Source organism: Aythya marila (genome assembly GCF_965140915.1).
Source record: "Aythya marila genome assembly, chromosome: 7".
In the NCBI taxonomy this organism is placed as follows: Eukaryota; Metazoa; Chordata; class Aves; order Anseriformes; family Anatidae; genus Aythya; species Aythya marila.
In genome coordinates this window covers 10497950-10509971 of record NC_139048.1, presented here as the reverse complement: position 1 = coordinate 10509971, position 12022 = coordinate 10497950, and the positions used below count along the sequence as shown (strand labels likewise).

Sequence of the window (12022 nt, the reverse complement as noted above, 5' to 3'; positions counted from 1 at the left end):
GTGCCAAACGAAACACCACGGTGTGACAGCAAAAGAGACAAAAACTTGACAAAGAGCAGATGTGTAGGAATGAGGACTGTGACTTTAAAGAGTGACTGGAGCAAAACTTTGCAAAGTTTCCAGACCCAGCGCTCGTTCTAAGTGCCAAGCTCTTCACTGTATGCATTGAATGCAGGAATAGCAGTGCTAGTAAAACACACTTGATCCATTTTTACAAGTGATGTAATATATAACTGTCTGTGTGAAGTAACACGTTCTTGTGACTATCCACCTTCTAATCCACGGCCGTGCATTGGTGTCATAGCTGTGCTCTTGCTGCCCTCCGAGCCATGAGTCACCATCTTTCACTTCCTCAAATAATTACAGGCAGCAGAAGGGGCTGTCGCTGGGGCTCTTCAGGGCTTTCTCTGCTGCTCTGGCAAGAAGGGAAATCCATGCCTTGCCTCACCTGCCTGCAGGACCGTGCCTTTCTTTTGCTGGAAGATCTGCTGGTTACACCGTGCTGACCATCCCTTGGCCCTAGCTGAACCCAAAAATAAGTGACATTACAAAACTACTCCAAACGCATTTGTCGGAGCATTGTGTGAGCAAATCCATGTGTATACACATGTGCTGATCGCCGCTCCTCTTTAGTAGGTTCATTGGGTGTTGTGTTACTCCTAAATAACGAAACTAGTAAAATACGGCCTGTTTCTCTGCTGCCTTGCACCTGGTTAGTGCTTCCCATCTGTGAACTAAGGGCAAAATACGTGTTGAATGCGAAGAACTGTAAATTTTCCAGTCCCTGGTGGCAATATTTTGAGCCCATTTACAAGGCAGCGCACTCCTAAGTGACTCCACCAGGTGCAGGGGGAAGGAGGGCCCGACCCCCCCGCTCCTGTCTTTCCCCTCAATTCAGATTAAATTTTCCCCAAATCCCGGGCATTTCTGCTTTCCCCTAGTGGGTGTCTGCTGGGGGCAGGGTGCCCGGCACCCAGAGGCGATGCTGGAGGAGGTGTCGGGGTGCTCAGCCTGAGCAGGACAGGGAGACCCAGAGGGACACGTCCAGCCCCAGCCGATACCAGCACCACAATTTCTGCCCTGTTTCGGCTGCGGGGCTGGGGCACAGCCTCCCCTCCGACCCCACGCCGGCTGACACAGCCCGTGTCGGGGAGGCGGCTGCTGGCATTGCTATCAGAGGTGCTGTCCCCGGGGGATTCTCGCGACGTGCACGCTTTTCCCCCCCTCCCCCGGTTTGGGAAGGGGAGCGAAGCGGTGCAGGAAAACCCCCACCGGGGCGTGTTAAAGCCCCCGGGGCTCTCTGCCTTTGGGTCCCCGGCAGGTGCCGGAGGGACACACAGCCGGACAGACAGACAGACAGACAGACAGAGGAGGCGGCAGGGGCCGGGCTCAGGTGGGGCGGGGGGGGGGCCGGGCCGAGCCGGGCCAGGGGAGGGGGCGCCGCCGCCCGCCCCCAGCCCCGCCAGCAGCACCGAGGCCCCGCACGGCGCCGCAGGGCGGGCACAGCCGCAGGGGGCTCCCGGCTCTCCTCCTCCTCCTCCTCTTCCTCCTCCTTCTCCTCCTCTTGCAGCCCGGCGGGGGGAGCGCGGCCGCCTCCGGGCCCCCCGTCCTTGCCTCCCGGGCGCCCCCCCCGCCGCATGGTCCCCGCCGCTGCCATGAGCCAGGCCCCGGCCCCCCGCGGCGCCGCCCGGCCGGGGAGCGATGCCCGCAGCGATGCCCGCAGCTCGGCCCCCGGCCGGGGCCCCGGCAGAGGGATGCCGCCGCCGCCCAGCCTGCCCCAGCTCCTGCACAAGTAAGAAGCCGGGGAGGGGACGGGAGGGCAGGGCGGGCACGGGGCGCTCTCCTTCCCTCCCTCCCTCTTTTCCTCCCTCCCTCCTTTTTGCCTCCCCCCCCCCCCCCCCCCCCCCCACCTCCCCGCTCCGTTCCCAGACTGACAGCCGCCCGGACGGGGGTCGGCCCGGCCCCGCTGCCGCCAGCTTCAGCCCCCCCGGCCCGGCTCGGCAATGGGATGGCAGCGCCCTGGGGTGTCCCCCCCGCAAGGGCCCGGAGCCGGCCCCGCTCCCACGGCGGCGCCCGGCGCCCCCAAAGCCGCTGCGGGTCCCGGAGGGGTCGGGAGCGCGCTCGGGGGAGTTTCCTTCGCCCCCCGAGGGTCCCTGGGGGGCCAGGAGGGTGTCTCCGTGCCGCACCTCTGCCTGGCTGTCCCCAAATCCACGCTCTCGGAGGGCACGGCACCGGCGGCATCCCGCTGCTCCCTTCTCCCTCCGGAGGGGGACGGAAAATAAAAAGACTTCTTTTTAGGGAAGGGGGAGCCGTGCTTTTTGGGGTAAAGGAGAACCGGGAGGCGAACCGATCGGGGCATGGGAAGCACAAGCGGCGGCACGACCCGAGCTGTGCCGGCCCCGGGCAGCCCCGCGCCCCGTTTGCCCCTAACCCTAAATCCTCGGGGAAGGCTCCCAGCAGAGCGGGAGGGCTGCGAGGGGGCACCGGGAGGCCGGGATCGCCTCCTCGGCCGGCCTGGCAGCAAAAGCAGCCACGGAGGGGCTGGAGGGAGAGCTTTCGGCCCCATCCCCAAGGACTTGCCCAGCACACGGCCGTATAAATAGCGGTGCGCACAGCTTCAGCTTTGCGGCGAGCTGATTGTAAGTCGGGAGCTGCGTTATCGTTTGTAAACACGTAGGAAACCGCTGGTAAATTCTCATTGCAGGGTGGCCTTTACGCTTCTCGGAGCTTAGTTTTATTTTTGTTTTCCGGGCGGATGTTTTTCAGGCAAGTTTTGTAACTTAATCTGTTAACAATCCTTCCTATTATCCGTGTTTTTACTCCTGTTTGGAAACACAGACTTGGAAGTTCACACTGAAACTGAAACAGTAATGGTGGCTTCCTAATTCGGCTGGGTAGCTGAAGAGCCGCCTGTGAGTTGTAGTGCAACCAGAAGGTAACTTGTGCTTGTGCAAAATCGGCCTGAAAGCTTGAACTGTGCTTTCCAGTGTCGGCCCTCATTATTTAATGTTTCTCAAGACTTCACATGGGTGCAGGTCAGGTGAATCCGTCAGGACTGCCTCACAATTAATTTTCTCCTGTGGCGCACGATATCTGCGAAGGCATCCATCCCATTTTCGCCCGTCACGCCTAATTCCTAATTCTAGGTAGGGGAGCTTGAAACTGGTTTCTTTTTGAGCTTATCTTCAGGGAAAAGATTGGAGAGGGGTCCCGTGTCCTGACTGCACTCTGTCGTGGTGATGTGGCACAGAATGGCACACGTTGAGCGTCTCCATCTAAGGTCCTGCAACTTGATCGCGCTGTTTTGTAACCGCGTGACATAATTCAGCGTGCGCCTCTGTTTACCTAAAAATTATATCTCCGCCCTGCTTTTACTTGGAAATGCAGGCAAATTCTGTTTTGCTTTTCTCTGTATTTTATAATCTGAATTGGATATTCAGTGCATTTGGTGGTTGTTAGGAAGGGACGCATCAGGGCACGTCTTAAACTGCTGTTATTTATTTCTAGTCTGCTGGGGTAGGTGTAATGGCTGGCACCATAACATACTTGGAGAGGCTAAGGTAAACGATGATCCTTCTGTCTCAGCACAAAATGAAGACACGATGGTTTCATTACTAGGAAATAAAATATCAACATCTTCCTGAGGATTTTGACTTTCTTAACTTTTTTTTTTTTTTTTTTTTAATACAAAACAAAAGCCCAATTGTTGTCTGTTTGCTTTGTGAGCTGTGGTAAACAAGTGTACAGTTACAGAATGGTAATTCTGAGTGGTACAGCTCAGAATGCTGCGTGTTGGTTAACTGAATCTTTCACCGCTTCTATTTTTCATTATACCATTTAAACTTACAAAGCTCCCCGGATTCCTTCCCTCTCCACCCCCCAGAATACTTTAGAAGCTTTTACAGATGTTAGGTGAAGACCTACGTCATTTAAAAAATGACTTCTTATGTGGGCAGCTGGTGAAATTTCACTGTGAACACTGAGCATTGAATAGGGATTGAAATTTAGCAAAACGGGAGATCTGAAATGTCTTTGGCTCTGTTGGCTGAACTTGCACAAGGCAGATAGCATGTGCGCTGTTTTATTGTACTGCAAAACAACTGGTGGTTCTAACATTTCTAATGTAATTTTAATATTAAAATATAATGGAATCCCTTGATGTTCCTATCTGAATCCTGTCCAAATACAATAAGAACTAAGTTGAACTAAGCTGTGTGTATGTATTTCCCCTCTGAGTGAAAATGTCACTGCAGTTGATACTAAAGGTCCAATCATAAGATTTATAGAGCAGTTAAAACTTTTTATCTGAGTAGGTGGTTGTGATGTTTGATGGGAAAATAATTCAAATTTTCCCAAAGTAAAAGCATTCCAAAGCCCTTATGTTGTTGGGCTGAGAATGATAAGCTGGTGGGGAAGGGAAAACCTGAATTTGCACACTCTGATGATGACTGATAAAAACATATGCTTGCATATGAAATAAAGCAGAAGACTGAGAAGAAGGAAAAGGACAATTGTAATGGTGTTGGTTAGCATTCATCCATTTCTGTTATGGTGGTGTGGAAGGAGTAGAAATGCAGGGTAGGGCCTGTAGCACTGGCAAGTGAAACAAATATGTGAAACCTTTGAGAAGTCCTCAAATACCTGCTCTGCACAGAAAGGTTTTATTGCTTTTTTTTTTTTTTTTTTTTTTTTTTCTCCTCCCTACAGGTAGGTCTGCTCCTGCAAGTGAAGGCTTTTTGTTTATAATTTGGAGGTGGTATTACTCAACGCAGTATTTACATGACATCTGACAATTTTTATCACCTGTTGTTAGATTGACTGGTGTGCATGGGTTCTCCCACCAATAATTCAAGGTGTGTGGCTCACCGCAGGCTGATGGAGCAGCTGTCTGGAAATAAAAGACCGAGTGGTGGTTGTGGTCTAAGTATAAAGATGTTTCATGACGACTGCTTTCTGTGAAAGTTCGTGCTTAAAACGTGCCACAAGCAACCTCTGTAATTATAGGAGGCCTGACTATTGAAATGCAATCTCTCTGTACGTTTTAATGGCTAGCTGCGTGCTTTCAGTTCTAATAATTTGTCATGGGTAATACATGCTCAGTCGAAAGGGAGCACTTCTGAGCTCTGAGTGTTGATATAGGGCTACATTTATTTTACACGTTGAATAAGGCGTCTAAAAACAGTGGGGGGGAAAACGAAGTTAATGTACATTTTTTTTTTATTTTTTTTTCCTAAGGGGTTGTGCCCCAGAGATTTTGAGCTCCTCTGGAAGCAAGATGGAATTTCCAACATCTGTGCCGGAGTCGTCATCAGTTTGTGCCAGTTAGGGGGCAGGCAGAAGCAAGCAGGCTGGTGCTGAATGCTTTGAGTCCTTTATTTCCTATAGCAGCAAGGAGGAAACTTGTTGGAAAAAAATATATATTTTTTTAATTCAATTATTTTTAAGCAGGTGCTTTTTGATTTTTCATTGTCTGTTTAGTGTAAAGTGCAGGGTTTTCTTTCTTTTTTTTTTTTTTTCCAACCCAAGGTCTCTCAGGAGAGATAGAATATGAAATGTACTCCCATTATATACATTAGTCATGGCAAATAGTTTGGCATATATGGCAAAGGCAAAACGGATACTTAACAAGACGACATTAGAGAAACACTGGTTTTACTGTTTCTCTTCTTGCTGTCACTGATCCAGGCTTTGTGTGTTTACTTGCCTTTTAAAGCACATCTCCAAAATCTGAGTTGCTTCCTTGACCAGCAGAGCCCTGAAAACTCATCTAGTTTGTGTTGTAACAACTGTAACTTGTCTGAGTGACAGTGAAAACAAACCCGAGCTCTGTAGCTGTGTGAGCTGAGAGGTGTTAACAAAACAAGGGCAAGGAGCTGAACCCAGCAGCCAGCACAATATGGGTGGTGCGGGACTCGCTAGAGAATGTGGGAACTAAACCCACGTTATTGAACTTCCCTTTGTGTTTCCCATTCGTCATCTCTGTATATTAGGAAGCAGACAATGAGGGAACCTCGTTTTTCCTCTGTATTTTCTGGCTACTCATTGTGTAATTATTGAGTCTCTTCCTATACTTCACCTGGCAGTAAAACCGGGACTTGAAATGTGTGTGGGGAGGGCACCTGGGGGTGCTGCACCTCTAGGTTCAGTTGCTCACAAAATGTAGAAAGTAGCATCAGGGATGGTAACTGTCTTCAGCGTCAGGTAACAAAAATGTCTCATTTATCTTCAGATTTCTTTTTCTTAACATTTCTGATTGTCATGTAAAATACCCTTTTTGGAGGGGAGAGGGAGGAAGAGTAGGGGGAGGAACCAGTAACAGCCCCACCATGTCCCTTATATAAGGTATGACCTAAAGATCAAAGATGAATTCATTCTATAGATATTACAGTTTAAACAAAAATTACTATTTTTTTTATCCTGAAATCTTTTGATTTTCTTTAAACATTTTTTTAAACCAACAGCCTGTTGGGTGAGGAACTCAATAAAATGCATTTAAAGACTGAAGAGGGAGCACAGAGGTACAAAGGGATCAGAAAAAAAAAATAAAATTGAAGGAAGTGCCTTGGATGCAAACATTTCTGTATAGTCTGGCTTTTATTATCAATAAGTTTTTAGTTGCCCAGAAATGTCAAAATTATTTTTACATATTTTAGTGGAGACTGAGCTAACAGCAGCAGTACCAAGTTAAGTAAGAAGTGAAATAATCCTTAGCTGATGAGAAGCAGAGTAGTAAGAAGTTTGTGGAACACAACACATGGCAGCGGAGTCCTCCTTACTGTAACTAAGTTGCCTGGATCTGGCTCTTTTATTGGGAACTTAATACTACTGCTCCCATCAATGGGAAGACTGGGAAATGGGTGCTTTGTTTTTTCCTCTTTATTCACTCAAACTTGCAGGCAGGGACCTGAACTAATGCTTCTCTGTGTGCTAAAAGCCCATTTGGAGGAGAGGAGAATGGAGGTGGGTAAAAGCCTCAGTGCCTTCTAGTTCTGGTCCTTTCTGGGGACTGCCAAAATGGGAGGAACAAAGTCTCTAAAGGTATGATTATATTTCATAGAGGGCTGCGGAAATTTCCTTAGCAGGGTAAGAAATGGGTTATTTGTGTGAAATACTAATTTTAGTCACTTTAAAATTCCATTCTTCAAATAGAATCTGCTCTTTCTGAAGATTATGCCGTCTTGAAGTTTTTTTGAATCTAACTCTTCTGAGCTGATTTGCAGCTAGACACGTTGCCCGACTGACTTCATTCCCCTGCATACACGCACACATACACCCCCTGCCCCGTTCTTTGTAACCTAGTACAGTTGGTTTAAGGATGTAATCGCTCCGTTAGCCTCTGCCCCTCTGTATCCAGCTGCTTTCTCCTTGTCACACTAATGACCCGTCACTGCGGAGCTGTCACTACACGCTGGGTGAAACCAGAAAACCTGCGCCTTTGGCTTTTGGAGAAGCTTAGTATCTGTCCTATTCTGGCAACACGAGCCCAGCCTACTTTACAAATGCATCTTGCCTCTTTTGAACAAATGCAGAATAAAAGCATTGTGTATTCTGTTGCAAAGGGGCAGAGGCTTGTGTTAAAGGGTCAGTGTTTTGTTATTAGTGCACAGAGGCAATTATTATTGTGGCAGGCTTGCTGCTTTAATTCTTTTTAATGCAAACTTGTGAAATGTGACTTTAACTGATATGATCCCGCTACGACAAACTGTATATTTTATCCTGTGCATATGAGGAGCTCCAAGGGAGCCAGACTTGTTCATTTTCTGCAAGTCCCTTTTGGGAGATGAGCTGAACTGGCAGTGAGTGGGCTGTGGTGGGGTTGTGCTGTGTCTCCAAATGAAGCTGTTCAGATTTGTCACCTGCCATCTCAGTTTAAAGACGTGCAGGTGTCTCACCAGCTCCTGCAGAAGACTTCAAAGATGCCACCATCCCTGCCTGAGTCTGTGAGTGATGTGAAACTGTAGCTCTAAGGGTTGTGAAGTGCAGTCCGTCTCCTGCATGGAGTTAACTCTAAAACTAGACTGTGCTACGTTAAATGTTAATGGTGGTGACTACTTTAAGAAGAATGGGGATTCTGCTTCATCATCTTGGATATACTTCCTACTAGGAAAAGACAAGGTTTGGAAAAGGAAATATTTAACTCCTTTTCCCCTGAGTAATTCCCTTAAGTCTTCTGCCAGCCAGGATGGATGGAGAAAATGTATTGTGGGCAGGCTTTGAGTAAGCTCTCTGGCTGACTTCTGCTCACCTGGTCCCTTGCCTGGCTTACTGGCTTTTTAGGTGCCAAAAGTGTGTGATGTTCTCTAGTCCTAGCTTTCCTCAGCTTGCCATAAATCTCCTGGTTTTCTGTACAGCGGGCTGCAAAGTATTGGAATTTGGACAATGTAAAATGTTTTGAATTTGGTTCAATAAGAAAGTAAAGTTTATGTCTTGTGGTTATTTTTATCCTGGAGGGGGAGATGTGTGTGGTGATGGCACCTGCAAGCTAGGGCTGCTTCTCACACAGAGCCTTGGAGATGTGCAGGAATTGCTCTTGTATTTTTACATAGATTTGAACATTTGTTTTAAGAAATAGGCTTTAAGTACTTCTCCAACAAGTGCCTTGACAGCCAAGGTTACATCTGAGGTTTCCTTTATTGAGATAATAAATACCCTTCTGCGGGCTTTTGCACATGCTATACTGGAAAGCAGCAATAAATTGACCACAGTCTGTTTCTGCAGTAAAAAAAAATGTTATTTCAGCCTGCTGATTAACATGCCCTTCCCTTAGAGGAACATACACTAAGTAAATCTATTAGGTTGATGACACACATAGCTCTTACACTGACCAACATTTCTGTTCTCTTTTTGGTCTCTCTTTTTAATATGTAAAATAAAATCTGCAAATTACTTACTGAGAACAAAATGCCATATAATATCTCACAGGATCCTGAATGCTTGCCACCCTGCTTTCTGTTCTGTCTGGAACTAGACTGGGGGCAGAAAACTTCTGGTACAGAGGAGTTTCCTCCAGTCCCAACAGAGCTGTGCATTACGTCCATTTGCATTGTTTGCAGTTGTGTATCTCCTCTACCGCCTCACATTAAAATTCTTTGCCAGAGGATAAGTGCAACTCAGTGAGAGGAAGGGATTTGAAGGAAATGTGGCACTTGTCTCCTAAAACCTCAGACAAAGCTATTAGCAAACTAGGGTGAGGTATTTTTCTGCCCCAGGCTCCTCTTATCTTCCAAGCTCTTCCATTAACACATCTTAACGTTCACACCCCGCTATCCCTGTGCTCTGCGCCATCCATTTGTGCCCTGCTCATGGCACATTCTTGTAAGGTCACCTACAGCTTTCTACAGTCCTGCCAACCAACAACCAAATGTTGGGCTCTTCTCTTTATTTGCCACTTCATTCAAGGTCATGATTCTATTCTGTAGCAACACCTCCTCCCCGTACAGGCAAGGCTTACCCTTCTGCTGGCACCTTTCCATTGACTCCTTGAAATGGCCCAAGAGGTTTGCCTCAGGTTGTCCTGATGTGGATTATGCTAGGGAAAGAGTCCTTGATGTATCTGGAGGTGAACGTATTTGTAAATAATGCAGGAAAACAGTGGCTGACTGGGATGGTGTTTGTAGATACCTCTGTCAGTGCAGTGGGTGAAGAGATTCATAGATGAAGTGGTGCAAACAAAAAGTTCAGCGGTACTTGAATCCAAGTCAGCTCTCATGTCTTCTGCACTGTGTTGGATGTTATTTCAATATTTTGTTTTCCAGATCCTGGAGAAGTAAAAAGTGCTGACAAGCTACTTCATACTTGACAATAAAATTTACGTGAATCACTTTTTCTTTTTTTTTTTTTTTTTTTTTCTTACATTGCAAAGTATTAAAGGATTGAATTTCCTTTACCAAATAAAAAAGTTAAAACAGAAATTTTCAGGGACTAGAAGTTATTTATTTCTTTTTGTTTAAATAATGCAAAGTAAAGCAACACTCATCTTATATATTACCTAAATATCTTAAGCAGCCAATCCAGTTTGTTTGGCAGTGGTAAATAAGACTTAAATTCCTCTTTGGATATTGTGCGTATGCTATGAGACTGGGCTTGCAAAGCATTTGTACACATGAGGATTATTTTTGCGTGTAGGCTTTAGAGGATCAGATCCCATCATCTAGGTCTCCAAGGCTTCATGAATGCTTACTGCTTTGCCAGGTCTCTGGGAGTCTTGCATAGAAGCATCAAGAACAACGAGCACTGATAGGAAACACCTAATACTTTGGAAGCCAATCAATAAAATGGATACCTTGTGTTCTAGCATTGAACCTTTTCATTTAAAAGAGAGTGTGGTGCTGTGCAGGGAGGAGTATTGGCCTTATTCCTGTATGCTTTCTAATAGCATGTTAATGAGCTCAGGTGTTTAAAAAGCAATACTCTGGAGTGTAAAACTTCACAGCTGTGGGCTTATGTGGCAGCTCAGCCTCTTTCAAACTGTAAGTCAGGGCCATTTGGAGCCTTTCCTGTGCAGCATACTGCCTCTTACCGTGCATTTTTCAGTTCTTGGCACTGCTGTGTTTGTCCTTCCCTGCTGTGTATAATAGAAGGCCCTTTTATACTAAGAAACACGCAAAAGAGAGATTCCTCCCACTTTTCTTATTGATCTGTTCAGTATAACAGATTTTTCTTTTGTATGTCCTTCTTCAAAGCATTAAACCCAACAGTTTTGCTTTGTTTGCCTCTCCACTTCCAAGCTGTATTGTGAGAAAGTTGGTAGCAGCGTTCCAAAGCCGAAGACTTGATTGGCAAGTTTTAGCTGTGAGTAAATTTTCACAGCTGATCCATAAATCCCCGACAGACCATTAGGAGCTTCAGAGCAGCTCTGGCAGGCTCCCCTACAATAATTGTAGTTTTAAGTTTGTTATATTTAGTTTTCTCACCTCTTAGCTGGATGCCAGGGAGCCCTCACCAGAAGCACACCGCTCTATCAGCTCCGTGTCTACATTTTACTCCACGTGGGCAGTTTGTGCAAACAGCACGGTGCAGGAGGAGGGCTTGCTGCTGTTCTCCCAGTGGACAAGGCAGAGAGCTCCCAAGGGTGTGACTTGTGACAAATGGGCCCCAGTCCTGACACCAGACATTTCAGGAATTTGAAGAGACCTGGAGTACATCGCTTCTCACCCCCTGCTGCCTGCCTCTGCTCGTAAGAGACACCAGAACAACCAAGAGAGGCAGGAAAAAAGCTGCTTCAAACTTAAACGTGACAGAGTAGCTTGTAACTCTGAGACAGACACAGCTCTGAATTTAAAATCTCTGAGGTAATTTTATTTATTTAGCTGTAGCAAAGCTGGCAGTTCTTGGGGTAAGCACCTCGCTAAGAAAAGAACTCTTTTTCTCCAGCATGGGCGGCAGCAATGAGAGCAGCAGGCGTTTCTTTTGGGGAAGGGTTTTCGGTGGTGATGATGCTATTGCAGCAGCTGGAAGACTGGCTTGGAGACCATGACCACTTTAGGCTCTATAAACATACCTTAAAACCAGTGCTATAATGGTTATATTGTCTGTGTTAAGCCCTGAAGAATGCTCCTTGCACACATGGGTCCCACGTGGCAGCCTAATAAAGTCAGAGGAGAGGTTCTGATCTTGGACTTGGATCCTGCTGCAGGGGCTCTGGAAACGAATTCCAGTTTGGCTGATTGTTTGATCAAATAATAAAAATTGTGTGCATTTCTTCTGGAAACCTGAACTGCTTTGTCAAGGATGCACTTGCTGTTTGGTAGAGCCTGGTGTGTTACCTTGCTGAAGGGAAAAGGGGGCTGTGGGAGGAAGGGGTGTGATTGTAGGCAGGCTCTTACAAACAGCTATTATTTCTCTTTCTAGAAGAGGCTAAGATAAATTAGTTACTAGATGATCATGAATCTCCTTATCCTTCACTACATAAAATCAGTCTTTCTTCCCCAAAGCCCATCACTGATATCTTTACACAGGAAGGTGAAAGAGAAGCATTATCTGAATTACATATGAAAAGGGAAGGAAGAAGAATTACCTGATT

General features: G+C 46.6%; 1 protein-coding gene across 3 annotated transcripts in view; it reads left to right on the top strand.

Annotated features, from left to right (window-relative positions):
- The first annotated feature begins 1513 nt into the window (after positions 1-1513).
- Positions 1514-12022, top strand: part of RBM20 (RNA binding motif protein 20) — a 104038-nt gene continuing 93529 nt past the window's right edge. For all 3 annotated transcript variants that reach the window (XM_082765313.1, XM_082765312.1, XM_082765311.1), the window contains exon 1: positions 1514-1792. In XM_082765313.1, the coding sequence (XP_082621439.1) occupies positions 1638-1792 (155 nt within the window). In that variant the 5' untranslated portion in view covers positions 1514-1637. The remainder of the gene's footprint in view (positions 1793-12022) is intronic.